At 36.9% G+C, this 20,359-nt stretch overlaps 1 protein-coding gene across 9 annotated transcripts in view; it reads right to left on the bottom strand.

Annotated features, from left to right (window-relative positions):
• Positions 1-20,359, bottom strand: part of LOC111413372 (neuromusculin) — a 408,692-nt gene that overhangs the window by 12,445 nt on the left and 375,888 nt on the right. For 5 of the 9 annotated variants that reach the window (XM_023044314.2, XM_023044316.2, XM_023044315.2 and 2 more), the window contains exons 5-22: positions 18,152-18,313; positions 17,919-18,091; positions 12,116-12,266; positions 11,950-12,061; positions 11,717-11,895; positions 11,551-11,666; positions 11,258-11,489; positions 10,931-11,197; positions 10,638-10,861; positions 10,447-10,576; positions 10,136-10,393; positions 9,745-9,999; positions 4,322-4,462; positions 4,211-4,244; positions 2,328-2,605; positions 2,073-2,174; positions 1,471-1,613; positions 27-1,394 (exon numbers count right to left, since the gene is read on the bottom strand). In XM_023044314.2, coding sequence (XP_022900082.2) covers positions 27-1,394; positions 1,471-1,613; positions 2,073-2,174; positions 2,328-2,605; positions 4,211-4,244; positions 4,322-4,462; positions 9,745-9,999; positions 10,136-10,393; positions 10,447-10,576; positions 10,638-10,861; positions 10,931-11,197; positions 11,258-11,489; positions 11,551-11,666; positions 11,717-11,895; positions 11,950-12,061; positions 12,116-12,266; positions 17,919-18,091; positions 18,152-18,313 — 4,325 coding nt within the window. Of the gene's footprint in view, positions 1-26; positions 1,395-1,470; positions 1,614-2,072; positions 2,175-2,327; positions 2,606-2,827; positions 2,908-4,210; positions 4,245-4,321; positions 4,463-9,744; positions 10,000-10,135; positions 10,394-10,446; positions 10,577-10,637; positions 10,862-10,930; positions 11,198-11,257; positions 11,490-11,550; positions 11,667-11,716; positions 11,896-11,949; positions 12,062-12,115; positions 12,267-17,918; positions 18,092-18,151; positions 18,314-20,359 lie in introns of all 9 variants that reach the window. The other 4 variants (XM_023044322.2, XM_023044321.2, XM_023044319.2 and 1 more) reach the window with 3 other exon arrangements.

Genomic DNA, 20,359 nt, shown 5'->3' with positions numbered 1-20,359 from the left:
AAATACATTTATGAAAAGCAACAAACCTTTGTGTTTATTGGATTAGTCTTCATGCTTAGCGTTGATGTGTTCAGCAAGGGCATTTTAGGAACAGACACTGAAGGATTAACGATTAAAGGGCTATGACTTTTTATTATGCAAGTGTTACTTTTTACGGCCTTTGGTGAATTTAAATTTTCCTTAGAAAAAGATACATCTAGACTAGTCTCACTTTTGATTGACTTGTTTAAAAGATTTTGGCCATTTTGACTTGGAGAGTTTTTTAATTTTGCTTGTAATTGTAGGTATAAAGCTCCTTTTGGACTTTCAGTCTTTGGTTTAATAAAGTTTGGGCTAACTTTCACCGTTGGGGTAACTTTAATACTCGCAATTGATGAATTGGCATTCACCATTTGTAACACTGGGCTATCAACGATTTTGCAAATCTTCGTTTCTTGTTTGGCATCTTCAATTTCTTTTCGAGAACTTCTTGGAGTTTCGTGTACAATTGCTTTAGTGGTGGTAGATTCGTTTTGAACCACACTTTTTTCGGAGTCTTTTTTTTCTGATTCCGAATTAGAAGAATCGTTAAGATGATTTTTGGCGACGTTTGCATAAATGATTTCCATTTTACCGCCATGCTTTTTACATCTTGGTGCTGGAAGAGGTGTTGTGTTTCTATCATTTGGGGAATGCTCGAGTATTTGTATACTATCTGTTAAGTTTTGAAATCCATCATCAGACTCGCTTTTGGTCGATTTTAAACTAGAAATTGAAGTTTTGCTGGTTGTTTTTTGTCGTTTCACTAAGGCATAAATAACCGGCCTTTTCTTTCCATGCTTTTTACAACGCATCGAATAAAATGTTGGTGAATAACAACGGTGATGTTTACGTAATTCTAACGAACCAAATTTTTGCTGCTTCGACTTTTTTGTTTCTTTAGTTTGTTTGGTTTCTTTGGGTTCTGTAGTGGTTTCTTTGTTTTCTTTAGTTTCATTTTTGGGATAAGTATTTATACCAGAAGCGGTTCTCCTAATATCTAATTTGTGTTCATTTCTACCGGAAACTCTGCCAGATGCGGAATTATTGAGATGCTGTTGCGATAAAAAATTTCTTGAGTTTGTTATATTCGGATTTGTTCGTATTGAAGTAAACTTTATGTTACTCAAATCTTGCTGGGAATATTTTTGGATGGCAGCAGCAAGGGAAATGGAAGCATTTGCCAAATCATTTTCTGTGCTATTGTTGGCATTCTTAAATCCATGAAAAGATTGATTCCTTGTAACAATCGGTCGATTTTGTATGTTCAAATTTAAGGTATTTTGGTTATTTGCGAAGGATGGAGAAGTTGGGAAACGAGTGGGACGTTGTTTGGTAGCGTTTATATGAATGGTGGGTGTTATTATTGATATTGGCTGCAAAATACATGCAAAAAATGAAACAAAACCAAAATAAATAACACTTTGTACATAAAAAATAAGAAATACGTACTTTATTTGGTGGATTCTGCATACCATGGAAGGGTAAGTTTTCATAAAAGAGTTTGTCGGGGTCATTTAGGGGGTCGGCAATACCTCCACCCTGTGGAGTACCCCCTAAGCCTCCCTTATCTCCCATAGAGGACTGGTTCGGTACTAAAAAAACACAATCTTTTTAGTTAAGACATATTTAAATTTAATTTTTCTAGATAGCTTTACTATTCAACAACTAAACGTTATCTTTGTTACTTAGGATTAAGTACCAACCCTTAAATGTACTCGTCGTTGAATCAGTAAAGATACCGACCCCGAGCCGCCGTAAAACCGAGCATACATTACCTCTTTGCGCCTCTGCAGTAAACACACGCAGGCACTTAAACAGTATAAATAGTGGACGTAAAGAGGTAATAGCGACCTAACTTGGCAATGGTACTTCGCGTGGCTCAAAAAGGCGGTGGCGAGAGAGCGAGAAAGAGTCAGATGGCGAAAACGAGCGAAAAAGAAAGAAAGGGACAACAAAACTAACGGCCCCACATAAATCCAATTCGAGCCGCCGCGCCGTAAACGTAGAATGAAAAACAAATAAATCGGAGAGGAGCGTGTCTTGGTACTTACGGGATCCCGGTTTCTTCCTTTTTCTGGACGTCGGTGGCGGATTCGCCGGTGGTTCCGGTTTTACCGCATTAACCGGGGAAGCGTTAAACTTTCTAAATGTAACTACATGCAGGAAAGTAACATAAAAAATATAAAAAAAAACAATTCAAGATCGAGATATTTCTTATCACATTACACGACCATTTCATTTTTTCCTTCTAAGCATCTAAAATGTAGTCGTGTTCAGTGACCGCGGAATATCGTCGATGTTGTTACCTATATTCGAATCCCTTCTGATTCCCAAAGGAAGCGAGTCCTGGTCTTTGAGACACAGCAAATCCCTCAGCCGTTCTAATCTACAGTATATCTTGCTCTTGCCTTTTTTGTACCTGAAGCCACGATCCCGAACGGACGTACACTTGAACTGGTTCAAACCGGAAGAAAACGTCGCAATATTCACCCCGCTTCCGCTCAATTTCGGTCCTTGATGGATCAGCATCCCCGGCTTCAGCGGCCATTTCGTCTGTCCCGAAGCGTTACTCTGTCCGTCCGGCCTGTTTCAGTTTTGTATAATGTGCTATTGATTTTTTTTACATTTTCCTGACGATTTCAATTTTCGGAATTTTGGATTTTTTTTAAAAAAGGTTGAAAGAGATCGTGTGCAACATGCCTTAATAACTTAATAATTATAATAATGATAGACATTAAAGAATACAACGATAAACAAGAAGACATAAAAAGAGAGATGGCATGCAACGATTTTATTTTAAAAGTACCTGAATTCCCTAAGTACGTCATTCTACCACAAGGAACCAGAGGGAGCCCCAGTACGTCAGGGCTTTGCGTGCATAAAAACCTAAGAATCGTGTTGATCTGTTAGTAAACAAGGTTCTACATAAATTATTATTTGACATCACATATATCTTAGATATAAGTTTAAATTTGATCTGGTTAACATTATTCTTTTATTAAATCTCTTTAAAAAATGGTAACAAAAATACAAAATTTAACAAATAAGTTTTCGTTTAAGGTTCTAATCTTACAATGACGATAGCTGCTCTTCTTTGGATTCTACTCGTCTGAGATACAATGTCACACATACTCTGTCTATAACATAAGATACCAGAAGAGATTACACTCTTGCTCTAAATTCCTCCATAAAAAGTGTTTGTCAGATCAGTATTAAACTTATTTTTTGTTTACATGGCACTTTAAATCTGGGAAAAATCCCCTTTGTTGGGCGGTCAGCTGTATGCGCCTCGTATTTTCTTTTAATAATAAAGGTGCCTACATAAAATGGTGGTTGAATGTGGGTACAACAACCGAGTAGAATGAAATCCTTTCCATTCAAGAAACGACATAAATTTTTAAAACTTTTCTACGTAAACAATATATTAAAATTTTTAAATTTACATTATACAAAGTTGATCACTCAAACCGCTATGTGCGTTTTATTTATTTATTTTCTTAAACAATTGCAATAAAAATCTAATAAAGGGATAATGTGCAATAGTGTTCTGTGATATGTAAGAAGAGAAAAAAAAATTGCAAAATAACCCAAAATAATAATAATTAAGGGGATAAGTGCAAAAAGTAACTAAAAGTAACTAAAACGAAACGATGCTGGGCGCAACACGTACTTACTGGCAATGAGAAGTTACATAGTTTAGATCCGCAACCAAAAAGAACCTTACCTTGTGTGCTATAAAGTGTAAAGCAAGAAGGGGTGAGAGAACGCGTCAAACTCATAACGCGAAAAATGCAAATAAAACACAATACGTATCGAAAAAGAGAAAGAAATATGTCAGGAAAAGAAAGAGAGTTAGCTGTAATATCACAGTTTTATTGCACAAGTTAGTGTAGCTACACGGTGATTTTAATCAACGTCACCCTACAAAAGAAAAATTAAAAGAAAGGGTCGCGTGATGCAAAACTGAAAAAACGTAGGCGTTCAAAGGAAAGGGCAGATGATACGTGTAAATGTAGGGCGTACGATTTGGTGATGGTGTGATGACCTTTTCAGCTTGTGTTAGAAATTACTTTTCATTCATCATCGTTAAAATTGACACTAGTAATAACACAAACTGTAAAGAGTAATAAAGAAATTGGAGTCTCTTTTTGTTTTCTATTTTTTTATCAAAACACATAAAAAAACTTACTTTTCACGTTCCTCCACTTCAACTGGATTATTGTCTGTTGGCGTTAGAGGAAAACAAACCAAACGTTAAGTTTGGAAAAGCAAAGCAAAACTTAATCTTAAAACTACTTACATTTATTGCTGGCACGTTTTCTTCTGCATACGAGAATTATGATGATGCAAATTATGATAAGACAAATGATAATTCCGACCGCTACAGCTATTAGAATGATTAAGTTTTCGTTCGCGAATTGTTTCCACCAGGATGCAGTGCCTAGAAAACACAAGAATATCAATATCAAATTAACACTCGCACTGTTGTTTTAAATATAAAAAAGGTTATGTTGATGAAGACGAAACAAAAAATAAATAACCAATAGAAAAGCTTGAGTAGCTGAAACATCGCCATTAAAGGTATGCTTTAAAAAATGCTGATAAAATAGTGATAACATTAAAACGTTGGACGTCCCTCTCGTTACCTTGATTCTCCATTTGACTACTTTGTACTTGGTAAGCTACGCAAAAATATTCCTAAAAGCTTTTCTATTCACTTTTTATAATCAATCAATTCACATTTTTATCTCTGCCCAAAAGTAAAATAAGTAACTTTGCACCAACTAAGGAAGACGGATTATACAGGATGATTCAAAAAACCGTTGACAGACTTTTAGGGCAGGCAAGATGAAAAGTCTTAATATACATGGGGCTTGCAAATGCCACCTTAACCAGATGCGAAAAACTTCAAAATTTCTTTAAAATTAAACATTATCTGCAATATTTCCATTTTTTTAAATATTTTCAACGCCACTGCGACAGCCAAAGCAACAGTTTTTGGATTGGATTAACAAATTTTCTACAAACGTGTTTTTCTTAAAAACTATTGCGTTGATCAAAGTTTTGTAAGAGACCAATTGATAGATAATTGATCACTTGACACGAAAATACTGCTCGTTTTACAAAATTAGCAATGGCGTAGACAATATTTTTAACAAAGGGCTTTTTATTGCAGATAATGTTTAATTTTAATGAAATTTTGACTATTTTTATGTATACTAAAATTATTCATCTTAATTTTTCATGTTTTATCTACTCTAGAAGTCTGTCAGGGGTTTTTTTGAATCACTAATTTTGAATTAAAAAATACTTAAAAAATAGTATCCAGTGTTAAGCATTGAATTGAAAATATTGTGAATATTTGTGAAAAATATCAAACAAAAACGAAAATATAAGGGTTCCTTCTACTAGGGTAGGTCAAAAGAAACTCAAACGATATCTATTGATTTATTTGATTAACTTAAGTGTGTACAATATTGCTTACAAAATACTTAACGCTTATAAAATTTGTATTAGTAGTATAGTTTTGGTACAATCTATGAAAATCGTATGCTTATATGTCGAAGGTCACATGTCTGTGTAATTTTATTGAAATTGTATAGGCATTATATCAAGGTACTATGACAGTGATAAAACTGTCGTCTTAGTAATCGACATTGCAAAAGAAATTATTTTGCCATTACCAAATAATTAAGAAAAAACGACAATTTTCACTTTGAAAGATAAGGAGTCGACAATGAAAGTTAGAAATGGATTAGACATAATTAGATTCTTGGCCATCCAACAGTGTATGTCAAAAACGGCAAGATGTGTGGCAAGATAAGTTTGTGAAAATTGAACCCAACAATTGTGCTGACAAATTTGAATGATATAATGATTTTGGAAAGTATGACGTATGTTTGACATAATAAATATGAACATCCATGTACACTTAGCTATCCAACAGTGCACAGTACGTTTAAATTAACAGGAGAGATTTGAGAATATTCCAATCTTAGAAATGAGCTTAGTGTTCAAAGATGCCTAATTTTGAAATTGATGCCTAACTTGAAAATTGATCTATATCAACGACGACTTAAGCAACATATGGAAAATAATTCAAAATTCACAACGGAACCGCTGACACTGCGCCGTGGAGAAAAAATTAAAAACTAATACAATTAACACGGTGAAAGAAGCACTCGGGAAAAAGCTCTTGAAAAATCAAACTATCGAAAGAATGAGAAGTGGTGGTTTAAACTTGAAGTAAAATAATTGGCGCAAAAAAAAAGAAAAAAGCACATCTACGGTATAAATCAAGTAAAACACCTTGAGACTATGTAAACTATGTCGAAACCAGGAATGAAGTGAATAATAGAATAATATAAATAAAGATGGAACATTGGGAGAAATTTAGCAAAGATATGGAGAATAAGAGAATATTGTATGGATCACAGAAGAGAATATGGAAGATGATGAGAGCATAAAAAAGAGAAGTTAAGGAAATTAGACAATGAGATAGAATTTCGTTGAAAAAGTGGATGTACCAAAACCGGGCATAAAGATAAAGCAGAGCAAAACAATAAATAGGGAATGCAAGTACTGACGACCAGTAGTGTACTGGAAGAAATGAGAAATGTAATACTCCTCACTGTAATACTTATTATTCAGAGGTTCAGAATGACTATACCACAGCACAAGAGATGCGCAACCAATACAATGAATTATCGTGAAGTTACTCTTCAAAATAGCTAGTTCAAGATCATCGTCTGACTCGTCAGTCAACATATCACTAATAAAATACAAATAAATGAAAAGCAACAAAATTTTTAGGAAAACTGCTCTACCGTTGATTCCATTTTCATTGCCAGACAGTAACAAATCTGCCTTCCTCTTTTTGTTGGTCTATCCAAAGTACGGATGGCAAATGTGATAAAACAATCTCAATACATCAACTCAATATCATTGTGACAATAGTACACTTGTAATGCAACAATAATTATTACTAATATACAAACATCGGAAAAAGTGAATGTGCAGACAGGCATTCAATAAGGTGTCAGACTTGCCATAATGATGCTTAATCTACGCATGGTTAGAATAATAGACAAAGTATGTAAAGTAAAGTATGGTAACACTATGAGTAAACAAAAAATCAAGATTGTATGCTATGCAGATGATGTCGTTTTACCGCTTGATACTGGAGATGGCCTACAAAGGTATTTAACTTTACAGCTGCAAAATTAAATACGAACATTTTTTTAAGTAAGACCATTAAGACAGCAAAAGAACCTCGTAGATACAAAATAGTAATTAACAACAAGATCATCGAACAAGTATCGGAAATTAATTTTCTAAGAACTACTATTTCAACAATTATTTTCGAGGTGACAGATGAATTATTATAGGGTACTGAGCTTTAACATTCAACAAAAAATACAATCAACTCCTAAAAATGAAACGGCGTGTGGCGCTCTATTGTCGTTCTCGAGCAATTACTGCTTAATATTGAGAATATAACGACTCGGCGATATACATACCAATATGTTCCGAGTGCATTACGTGCACAGAGAAATCGATAATAAAAGGTAAAGTCGGTTTTGATATGGAAACGTCGAATGTTATTTGACGCCATTCAGAAAAAGAAAAACGCAAAATTTCAAAACTAACAACGAAAGTTACTTACGCCGAGAAGTGAAACGGTAACACATTGACTACTGGGAGGTGTCGTGGACTAACGGATTATGTATTGGCGCAATTATCCACGAAAGGACCAAAACTAGGATATTCTTCCAGTTTAAAGCAAATAGATGGAAAAGGATAACATATAGCGAGAGAAAGTTTATTAGTATTGCGATATTCTGCCCAATCGTATTTTAAAGTATAATTGAGATGCAGTAAAAGATTACAAAGATAACCGCTACTCATGAACTATACCGTATCATGCAAATATTCCACACTAATAAAGGAGTGCTTTCGTTGCATTATTCCATTGTAATTAGTAATGGTTATTCTACGATGCCAATGTTTACCGCTGCAACACAATGCGGACTGAGTAAGTTGAGCAAGGAGGTGGTCTTTTACGATATGTGCCCAAATATATTATTTTTCAAACCTAATATCGGATATACAAGATTTCACTAATCTGAAAAGTAAGCAACATTAGTTCATAGATTTACGTCATCCAGCTGAATGGCAGATGCAAAAATTGTTCATCAACTTCAGTCGGTATGCAGACATATTTCTTTCTAGTCATGACTCAGCCGTATAAAAGGTTGCTACCTTTTGCAATCCCAGAAGGGAAAATGTTAAAAAGAAAAAGAATTAAAAAGAAAAGTGACTGTTTTAAGAGTTGTGTGTTATGTACCGCCATATTTTTGAACAAAAGTTTTTTAAGAAGAACTATGGGTGTAAAAATTTACTTATCATTGATTAATATTGCTCTCATTGTCACGGCATGTTCAGATTTTAATGAAATATGGGTAATTTGAAACATGTAATTGTAATGACATGCAATATGTCATGAGGCAATGTGAAATAGATGCTAAAGACACAATAGCATATAAAACAACACAAATCAATGGAATACGCCGATGATATTGTAATTATATTACGATTCCTAATAGGAATGAAACAAAACCAAGATAATAGTTGGATTACGTAGACACCAAATGCAACCAACGCATATAGATATAGAAGAGGACTCCATACAATTGGTTGGCGAGTACATATATTTAGGGTTCAGGTTTGGGAGAGAGGAAGAGGACAATACTTAAATCTAAAGAGTTACGAAAACAAGATTGTATAAAACTATAATAAGGACCGTACTTTGCTACGGATGTGCAAGCTGGACTCTCAATAGAGGAGAGGCATTATTAGTCAATGTATTTCAAAGATGGCTTTTGAGGCGGATCTGGGGACTGGTTTGCGAGGGGGGATGTGAAGAATGAGATACAACAATGAGCTTTATAGTTTGTATGATGACCTAGATATCTCTATAATTATTAAGCTTAAAAGATTGTATTGGGCGGGTCATTCACAGCACATGGGAACTGAACGTATCTCTAAGAAGATATTTAATAGCGATTATGGTGGTAAGAGGAGAATCGGAAATCCAAGAAGTGGGGCTCTGGATCTGAAGTATTGGAAGCGTTTTTTGCCCATCCTGTTTTGAATCCGACAAAGTCACAAACACGACGAAGATTAATTACCCCCTTAGTCTCTACCATGGCCAGATGATACTGATAATAAACACATTTCACCAGTCGACTCAGCATTTATAACAGCTAGATACATGCTAATAGATTCATATATGTATCATTGTATGTAAACAAAAGGGTGATTCTCCTCTCAAAACGTCAAACCAACTCATGTCAATACGAAGCTTCCTTACGCGAACCTTGACACCAAACCAAAGCTTTAACACTAAATAAATAACGTTGCTGCTGCGGTCATAAAAGATTTACTCCCTAAAACAGTAGAGAAAATCAGATATTCTTCCGCCTTCGTACCAGTGAGACTAGCTAGTTTGAAAATACTTTGAGATCAATCATTTATTAATTGAATCCCTGAAGGAGGTTAAATCAATAAATAATCTTCGTTATGATCAACATGCAGTCCTTAAAACTAAAAAGTATTGCATCTTCCATAATTCTTTTAAAGTTACCTATCAAGATGTATTTCATCTTATGATATTATTTTGGACAGAGAATAAAATTTAAATTGATTTACTATTATTATTACCTGCAACATCACGTTCGCAAGGAATGCCGCTCCCAATAGAATTAGTTACGATGCATTGGTAAGTCCTGAAGGTGTCGATACCGGATTCCAAAAGAAGATATCCTTTTAGTCCGTTAACAGTGCTGGGTTCGATCGTCTCGTTTTCTCCCTTAATCTTAAACGAAAATGTCACTATGTCCGGGCTGGCGTGTGCGGTACAGAGCAAACTTGGCCGTCCATCTTGGTCTATAGGTTCTAAAGTGCATTCGGGAACATCTGTGTGTGTAAAAACGAGAAATCATAACGACATGAAGGTTATAAATCATCGCATTACGTCAAGCGAACTATTATAACGAGACTTTATTCGATTTGAAATTATCTTTTTAGTTCTTTTTTATATAAATATACTTACATGTAACTACGATAATAGCTGCTGTGGTCATATTTCCATGTTTATTGGAAGCTTTGCATATGTATTTTCCCGAATCATTTCTGGTCACGGGTTTCAAAGATAATTTGTTGGTGTTGGATAGTTCTACTTCTGAATTTGCGCTACGCCAACTAAAAGTGAGTTGAGGGTGTCCTTTACCGCTACAAATAATTTCTTGCGGTTTTTCGTGTTCGTGTACTCTCAAGAAATTTGGTTGAGCGGTTAAATTATCTGGGGGATCTGTAATGAATATTAAGATGAAAGTGATCTATGTATGTAAAAGAAAAACTTACAATCAACTGCGATTTCCATAGTTGAATTAACCCCAAAACCTGCTTCATTTCGCGTACTTTGGCATGTATAATTTGAGTTTGGTGCAGTTTTGTTTAATTGTTTACCAGGCCAGTTTTGCAAGTTCCATATCTATATTAGGTAATATTATATTAAAAGTGAGGTCTTTTTACATCATTTTAAAAATTGTTACCAATGTGCTTTCAACTGATTCGAAATCGTTTTTATTTGTGTCGGGCGGATGAAATATCTCCTTTATTCGATACTTGTTATCGTCAGCGCCAATCTTCACCCTATCCTTGTACCAGTGTATCTTGCACAAAGGAAAGCATTCGACGCGGCACGTCAAAGAAATATTCTCGGACGACACCGGTATGCCTTGGTATGGTATCAGGTTCTGTATAAAGGCCGGTGGAGCTGTAATCGATAAAAGAGAAGGTTTTTCAAAAAAGAAGTTGGAGCAAGTATGCGGGCGACGTGTTATACCGAGCACGTCCAGAGACAGGGATGCTGGCGAACTACTGCCCCCGGCGTTCTTCGCTATGCACGTGAAATTGCTCTTTGTCTCTAATGTGACCGGGGCTATCGTCCAGTTTGCCGTGTTCACGTCCGGTACTAGATACGAACCCCTGTACCATTCGTATGTGACGTCCTCTGGGATTCCAAGCCTTTCCACTGTGCAGTGTAGGGTGACGGCCGCCTTCTTCACGATCTTTGTAGGCGTAGAGCGTAGTTTTGTTCCTTTCGGAGGATCTTAAACGACAACCGGAAAAACGATCGCTGTTGTACGAAATTGAATGTAGTTAATCTTACAATAAACAATTAGTTCTTGATCGGTTGACTTTGGTCCCCATCCGACGACATTTTTTCCTTGGCAAGAGTAATTACCGGCGAAGGTCTCGGTAACGTTAAGTAAAAGTAGAACACTAGAATCGATCCCACAGTATGGACCACCGTATCCTTCTCCGTTTCCATCCTCGTCGTAGGACGTGTAGTTGCATTCGGGGAGTTCCAGTATAAGCTCGCCGTTCATGAACCACTTCACCTGCGGAAGTGAGGCGTAAATGGGGAGGTGATGGCGGAAGGTTCGGGGAGGTCACTTTTACCTTCGATAGGGCGACTGGATTTCCTGCAGACACCTCGCAGAATAACGTCACGTTACCCTTGTCCTCGGCACGTACCGGGCTTGCTGGATCGCGTCTCACTTCTACAGTAGGAGTGTCTGTGAAATAGATATTTGAGTCTCGTTTTTTTTATATCGTTTCAACTTACATTGAACGTTAAGGTAGATACTAGCTTCGGATTCTGATATTCCAACTTTATTCCTACATATACATTTATATTCGCCCATATCGTCCCTGCTGACATTTCGAATAACCAGAGCTAAATCCTCCATCGTACCACCTTCGTATTTATCGTCAGAAATTGTCAAATTTTGTCCATCTTTTTTCCTGATTCGTAAAATATAATATAAAATAGTTAATAAAAATTGTTATAATACTAACCATACAACTCCGAGTAATGCCATCGGATTTGAAATATAGGAGCATAACAGAAGGGTCCTATCCGATTCATTAACGGTAATGTTAACTGGTTCGACGACAACCACAGGAGGATCTGCATCATTAAATCATGAATGATTTATTGTTAGAATAATTTAAACAAACTTACATTCAACATCTATAATGAGAACACCCTGTAGGTCGGATTCCTTTTGGTCCCGGATAACGGAGTTGTCCGCGTAACAGTGGAAGGAATTCCCGTTTTCCCACCGAGTTGCTTGAAACGCCAAAACGCTCCGGGTTGTGTAGGTGCCGTCGCTCTGCAACCGGAAACGGAAAGGTTCGGGGTTAGAGGTTACGGGAATTGGACAAGTTTTATTGGAGACGGATGTCGTTGTCCTCTCGACGACGAACGCAAGCTGTATTGATCTAATCAAACAGCCAAGTTCGCACGTATTATGTATAAACAAAGAATTTAACTCCCATTAAATCCTATTGCAAAGAAATCTGGAAAACTTTTATCTTTTTGAAATTCCGCTTCCGTTCATGATTAACGTTTCCACTTCGAATTGTGCGCGCAATAAACGTCTACTTGTTCGCGCACGTATTCCGGAAGAAGGGCAGCAGATAAGATCCTTCTTAAATTAAAAGATACGGCCACCCAACCGCCGCCTTACCAGGAAACTATTCTTAATTTTTAACATCAGATAGCACCGTAAGTCATCGTGGGCTCTGAAACGCGCTCCCGCCTTACAACTCTAATCTTTGTCATGCATCAGACTGAGCGGAAATGCCCTCCAGATCGTAAGATACCGCAAACTTGCTATAACCGTCTGGAAATGTGGAAATGTCTTTTACAATTTCCAGAAATCTTCCACAACTTGATATATCTTTAGTTTATAAAAAATTTGATGTAAATATAATAGTTATTTATATTACAAGTGGGCTAGAAACATAATTACAGTACGAGTGTGGAGAATTGCACGACGAGGTCGTAGACCGAGTCGTGTAATCACACGAGTACTGTAATTATGCTCTAGCCCACGTGTGATATACAGCATTTTATCTACGACTGCTAAAAATTACTAAAAAATCAATTTCTTTAGAAAAGTCTATTTGACATTTATAAAAATATTTTGAAATGATTGTTGACAATTTTGAATTGTCAGTTTCAACAACATGTTTACTCATCTGGAATAAGTGTTTTGAAATGTAAAAACATAACAATTAATGTTTATAATAAATAGTATTGTTTCTCTGTAAGTAGATAGCACTTTTTCTTTTGTATTGTTGCTCGTTTCAATAAATTAAGTCTGTTCTGATTAGGCTAAAAATGCGTTACGTAATGAAACCAGTGCGGTAATGAACGTCATTACGTAACTCAAATCATCTCAAATGAGTGCGGTAATGATGACTTATCCAAGCAGTCGTAGATAAAAATTAATAACTCATACTATTATTTGCATCATAATTGTAGCTTTGAATACAAAAATGTTTGTTAATAATACGTATTTTCTTTTATTGTTGAGAACTTGAATAGGTTTTGAAATCATTGTGTTATTACTATAAGCTATCGTCGAATATGCCGAAACATCGCGATGCATCATCTTCTAATCAATGAAATGTACAACCAGGTGTTCCCACGAATAGAATTTTTATGGATCTGAAATTGGGTTGATTTGCACTAATTTCAATCCAATTTCTAATAAGTAATTATGAGTCCATTTCCGACTCATAATTACTGCCACTATCATCTGAATTGCGTTCTATCTAATTAGTGCAACCAAAATTTTCGTTGTCAGACTTCGACATTGAAGAACAAATATTTTTCTTGTACTTACTTTACAACTATCCACAACAACAATTTATTTATATCTGGGATTAGTGAATTAGGAACCAAGCTGGTAATTTTTAGCCATAACAGGTTTTTGTCGGCGTGAGTCCACTATCAAAACGTGACTTTACAAAAGACTAACCTGTATTACAGGTGGTATATATCAATGGAAATAATAATGAAAAGATTTGTCCCGTGGGAGATTCGGGATTGCACAATTTTGCCATATTTGAGTGCTCGAATTAGGCCACTAAGGCTTATGTCAGCGTTTCTCTACCTGCGGCTAAATGACTTTATATTGTTACAACAACAACTTTCACATACTGTTCTTCTTCCTTGTATGTTTTAATACACGCATTCACATTTGGAAACATTTCTAGTTTTTTTTGTTTCACATTTCTGCTCCACAGCTCCAAGTTTCTACAAAAAGCACTAACTTTATGACTGCTATCCAACATATGTATGTATGCTCCTTGGAGTTGTAGATTAACTCAATTTCATCACAAATAAAGCATCCCGAAACTTTTCGGCTTCCGATCGGTTTTCCTTTTCTAGAAAAGTGGTAATTTCTTCTTTTAACTCATAAACATGTTGCAGAAATTTCCCACGCGATAACCATCAGGCCTCGCAATAAAATAGCAACGTCGAATGTTCTGCACCCATATCGTGCAAAGTGCATTAAAGATTCTTGATTTTAGAGGTCTCATTTTTATATAATTTACTATAGTTACAACCATCGTTAGCACAATGTTTGGTCCAGACACAATGCGGAGATTTTTGTTTCATAAGTGCTTGTACACTTTGGTATCTTCCAGACACTGTACGAGCACCATCAGTGCATATTCCATTGCAATTCTTCCACTCTGTTTGCCTCATTAATAAAACCATTTAAAATATTAAACAACGCGAGTGCTGTTGTTTTGAGTTGTATAGGTACACCATTACAAAATCGGACATAGGCAATTAAATGAGCGTCTTTATTGCTATCCGGGAGGGAGTTGTGGGAATATTTGAAGGGATTTGAGGTGATTTGTATGGTGGAGACCTGGGTTGATGAAAGAGGGTGGGCAAAGATTGACGGAAAGTTGCCAGACGGGTATAGATGGGATTGCGTGTTTGCAGAGAGGAGAAGTAAGAGAGGAAGAGCGTAAATTACAGAGGAGAGTAAGACAGAGGGGAGATGGAGGCAGAAGGGAATGGTAAAAAGGCAAATCAAGCTAGAGTGAGAGAAGGTGCAGATAGTCACAGTACATAGCAAGGCAATGAAGAAGACAATGAAGCAATGGGAAGATATGACAGAGGAGGGGAGGGAGGGTTACCTGATTATTGGAGGGGACTTTAATGCAAGAATAGGGGAAGAAGGGGGAAGAGGGGAGATGGGGGACGAGGGGCAGGGGCGACGGTCCAAGGATAAGATTCTGAATGGAGATGCTGAGGTGGGTAGAGGAGAGGGGATGGCAGATACTGAATGGGAATATAGAGGAAGGAGATGAAGGGGAATATACCTATATGGGTGCAAGGGGAGCGTCCGTGATAGACTATGTGGTTGTGGACCAAGGAATGTGGGAGAGGATAGATACATTTAGGGTTAAACGTTTAAGGTTTGCTGGAGGATATACAAACACGATATTGGAGATGGGTATTAGGGTTTGCAAGGGAGACTCCAGGGTATGTAGTGAGGGAAGAGGTTAAGGTGGATGCAGTAATGGTGGAGGTGGGGAGAAGAGCGTTGAAGTATGAGGAAATGATAGAACCAAGACCGCATTGTAGGATTCTGGGAGAGTGCTGGAGGGAAATTAAGGAGAGGAGGCTGATCTACGGGCAAAGAGACAGGGAAGAATATTATAGAAGAGTGGAATACTCACTAATTGGGATCGAAAATAGAAGAGCGGAAAGAGGTGAAAGGTGGAGAGAACTGAGAGATAGGAACATGGATATACAGAGGAAGGAAAGAAGGTCACAGATACGAGGAGAGAGATACAATGAAAGGTATGGGAAGATAGTGACAGAGGAACTGCCAAAGTATTTATTGATGGAGGGGGATGATGAAGGGAAGAGATTGGTAGCCAGATTCCGGCCAGATGATGTGGAGAGGTGGTGTAGGCTGTGTGGAGAGGATTGGGAGACGCTGGAACACATGCTGAGAGGGTGTAGTGAGCTAAGGGAGGAGGCAATGGACAAGAAGCAGATTTTGGGAGAGGGGAGCGAGGGCAAAAGATGGATGAGGGAGGTGATGGGGGCGAGGAGGCGAAGGTGTGGAAAGGGAGGAGGAGGGTAGAGGATCTAGAGGCTTATATATATATCTTGGTACCTCCGTACATTTTGGCTATATCACCATTTCGGCGGGCAACAGTATCATTTGAAAGAGATATGGATTGCAATTGTTTGGCAAAATTATCTCCAAACACAGCTTCTACAATCTCCATCGCAGATGGCAGAATAAGGTCTTTACCAATGGTGTGAGCCTTTTTACATCTGGCTATTTTATATGATACTTTGTAAGAGCCAAATAAAGCTTTTTCGTTCACAGACAAAGTTTTTCTGAAGAATGATGTTTGCTCTTCATATGATGTCTGCTGCCAAAATTGTATTAGGGTCAAAATAGATATATAGTAGTATAATAAAATAAAGCACAATATTTCCAATAGAACAATATTAATAAAATTTTGAATAACACATGAAAATTATTCTACGATTTCAATTTTGTTATTGTCTGGGGATGTATTGTGTTGAGAGTGTGGATGTAAATCTGGTGCAGACTGGCGTGATTCAGAGACAGTCAGGACCACCAAAAATGGGGTCACCGAGAGTAACCGAAACGCGAAATCGAGCGACCGGTTGCTGGGTTGCCAACTTCCCAACGCCAGAGCCCCGTCCCCGTGTGCAAATTAAATTGGTCGCGCAAAAAGCGCAAAAATCTATTAGCGCCGCCGACCCACATTTGGCGGTAGCCCGCTTTTGGCTCACTACTACTGCCCGTTTTGCGTCTGTTAATTACGCGATTGCATTAAATCCCCCACAACTTTGGAACCGAGATTTACGGCGCGCATATGTGCGCTTTGGTGAGAAGTAATTGCAATGGAGAAATGCTGCAGGCAAGGAGAAAACACTTTTCAATGAGAAAACAAATAATTTATGTAATTCATACTATAACACTACACTATAGCTTGTTTATAATTATGGTGATTTTGTTACATTCATTTGGAGTTACTAGAATTTAAAAGATTTAGATTAAAGAGAAAAAAGGGTCTGAAAGTTTAATTAGAAATGCACAGTGTCTGCATTGGGTACGGTAAAGGGTAGAAGGGTGGTGGAAGTTGGATATAGGGCGATGGTGGTAGTATCGGGCGGAAACAGCCAGCACCACAGCGGGACTCTAAAATATTACTCGTGCACGCAGCTTTACATACGAAAGGCGGCTGTTCTGCTAATTTATTGCTCGGTGCCGAATACTTAACTCGCGAACCGTGTGTTCGAGAACCCCTTTTCGATTCTTTTATTAAGTCGTCCGGAGTTGCACAATCGCCCGATTAGTGGTGCTTTTACTGCGTTGTACGGCTATTACAATACAGCTCGGAGTTTTCGAAATAGTCGGAAGTCTGTTTTTCTTTTTGTACTTTAAAGCGAACGCAGCAACAACATATTGGAAGGATTATAATTAGTTACTTTAGAAACGTTGAATATGGAAATAATGTTTAAACGAAGTTTTTGAAAGAAATGGGTCAACCAGATTTTCAGTTTCCCGCTCGGCTAAATACTACTCGAGTTCTCCGCGCTCAAGTTTCTTTCCATTCCTTTTTTATAATCACAAACACTGCAATATTTCACCAGGAGGACCCCATTAAGCTCGAAACGAATTACGGAATACAATAATTCTTTCGGGAAACGACGTGGCTCGAAACCGCACTGGCAGCACGTCTTTCCTGCCACCAGGGGGCGACGGAAAAACCACCAAGAGAAATTTCGAGAAATTATAATGACGCGACGCGCTCGGATGAGCGAGATTAATTAGCTTGTTAGATTATAATTGCCTTGCCCCTTGCGTTTGGAGACGTTTAAATTGCAACGTCTGCAACTTATAACATTTTGAAAAAATTTAAATCTAAAATTTATCTAAATTAATAATAACAAAACATACCGTGACTTGAGGCTCGGTACTAATCAATTTGTCGTTCGTGATGGGGGCGGATTTGTTGAACCATCTTATTTCCGCTGCAGGTTTTCCTCCAAAAACATCGCATCTTAGTTTAACATTAGTTCCCTGGACGACAGAATCATTTGCTCCATACAATCGTAAGCTGGTAGGGCGTACTACATACCGAAGTAACAAACGATAAATCATAAGTGGAAACGATTTCAATTGTACTTTACCGTTAACGTCAGCACTAAAAGACTTATGAACCGGTTTTTGTAGTGCATCACTTTCAACCCTACATTCGAAGCTAGCTTGTAGATCTCCACGTGATAACAATAGCTCCAACTTCGCCAGTCCATTTCCAGTTCCGTCCCCATTATCAATCGTCGTATACTTGGCTGAAACAAAATTAACAATTATTTTTCATAAAGTCTATTTTATTATAAGAATTAATTAAAATGTTTATTGGCTGACAATAGATACGAAGGACTATCTCGTTGGCAGGAAATTGCTACGAAATCGTCGTCTGACTTCCCACAGTTTGCCCTTTGTATGTCGTAGATCCAATAAGGATCCCTGGGGGAGCCTGTTAATTCAACGGTCTGTAAAGGCCCGGAGCTGCCGCCGCTGCGAAACGTTATGAGGATGTGTGGGTGATGTATCCGGCAGTGCCGAAGACGACAACCTCGTCCTCAGAAGGGTAGTGGACTAGACCTCAGATTTATATTAGCGTTCTGTCGGAACTTGCATCACACGTCGTGTAGCCGTGCGTATATCGGTACAACAACCCCCTAATGAGAACTTCGGTGGCTCAGTAGGAACCATCCAACCGAAAATAAACATTATCCTCAAGGGTGCCAAGATCCTCATGCTGTGATAGAGTCTTATGTGTGTATAACTATACGATGCTAATTACATTAGGTGTAATTGTTTTTAAAAGAGCTATACCCAATAGGTTTGGTGACAATTTTTACACGAATAAAATATAAAATAGGAGAATTTACTATGGCTAAATAAAATGATAGATAAAATTCTATTTCAATAAATTGAAAGAAATACATAAGCACATAAAAAGTTGTCTATCAATATTATTGACTCTGTCCACATTTACAATATCGTGGCGTATATTTTCTGTCTTTTCCATTACTGGTTCATGAACACTTGTTAAAATCAATACTTCACGCTTGTCTTTCCATTTTATAACAAATATTTTATCGGTGCAAGTAATGTCTTGGTCACCCTTCTCCATTTCGTTATTTTCTCGCATATACTACGTATATAAAAAGAATAGAAAATAAATTTCAATAGGGATAAATTAAAGGTATAATTTGTACGATAAAATATAGATATGTACACCTCCAAAAGTTATAGAAAACAAAATGTTCATCAATATAATTAATAATCTGTGCCTCCATAATAGCCTCCATTTTTAATAACTGCTTCTAATTGCGTTGTCATTGAAAGCAGAATTTATTTTGCTTCATTCATATTTCGTTTTCGTTTTTAACACTTTTAAATTTGTTTGTAACACTCCATGTTATCGAATTTTGCGCTTAATCTCATCTCATAAATGTTTAATTGATGGGGATTTATATAGCAGCCAGAAGTGCATAACTTCTTAGTGACTTAGGCGAATGGACAAGAGAAAAGAAACGGAAAGCTGACATATTTGCAGAATATTTAGCAGACGTCTTTATTCTGAATCTACTCTATGATGATAAAGATAAAGATAAAGATAATTTAAATCCAACGAAAATAATTCCAGTTAGCCCATAAAAAGTAGCTGGAGTGATAAAATCTAATCTAACTCTTCAAAAGCATCGGACTTCGACATATTCACAGGAAAATTACTTAAGCAGCTTTCATAAAGGTATAGTAACCTGCTCAACGCAGTTGTTACTTACTTTCAAGTTGGAAGTTGCAGAAATCATTATGCTACTTAAGACAGATTAATCGTCGTATGACGTCAAATATAGACCTCCAACACCCATCAAAATAGTCTCCAAACTATTTAAGAAACTGTTTCTAAAATGAACTAAACAAATCTCTCAACAAACTAATTTAATACCAGACCATCACTTAGGCTTCGGGCAGAAGCTTTTAACAATCGACGAAGTTCATTGTATTATAGACGTAATAGAGCACTAGAATAAAAAACAAGTTTTGTTCTGCAGTGTTTGTAGACGTAGCATTCTAGTCTGATTTAAGGTCTGAAGAGATCATTTATGATAATCTCATAGTTTCTTTAGTTTTTTACCTGCATACATTGCTATTGCTAACGGTTTGGTTCTGCGTAATAACTGCATGTTTTCCAACAGTACTGTTCTGGCATTAGGTATATCTTTTAGTTTGGTACCTATCGATTGGTACCAGACTTTATCAAATGCTTTTTCTGTATCAAGAAAAACTGAAAAACGCATGCTTGTTTTTAAAATCCAATTAGT

The sequence above is a fragment of the Onthophagus taurus genome, chromosome 2, assembly GCF_036711975.1.
Source record: "Onthophagus taurus isolate NC chromosome 2, IU_Otau_3.0, whole genome shotgun sequence".
NCBI lineage: Eukaryota > Metazoa > Arthropoda > Insecta > Coleoptera > Scarabaeidae > Onthophagus > Onthophagus taurus.
This window is presented reverse-complemented; position numbering and strand designations above follow the sequence as displayed.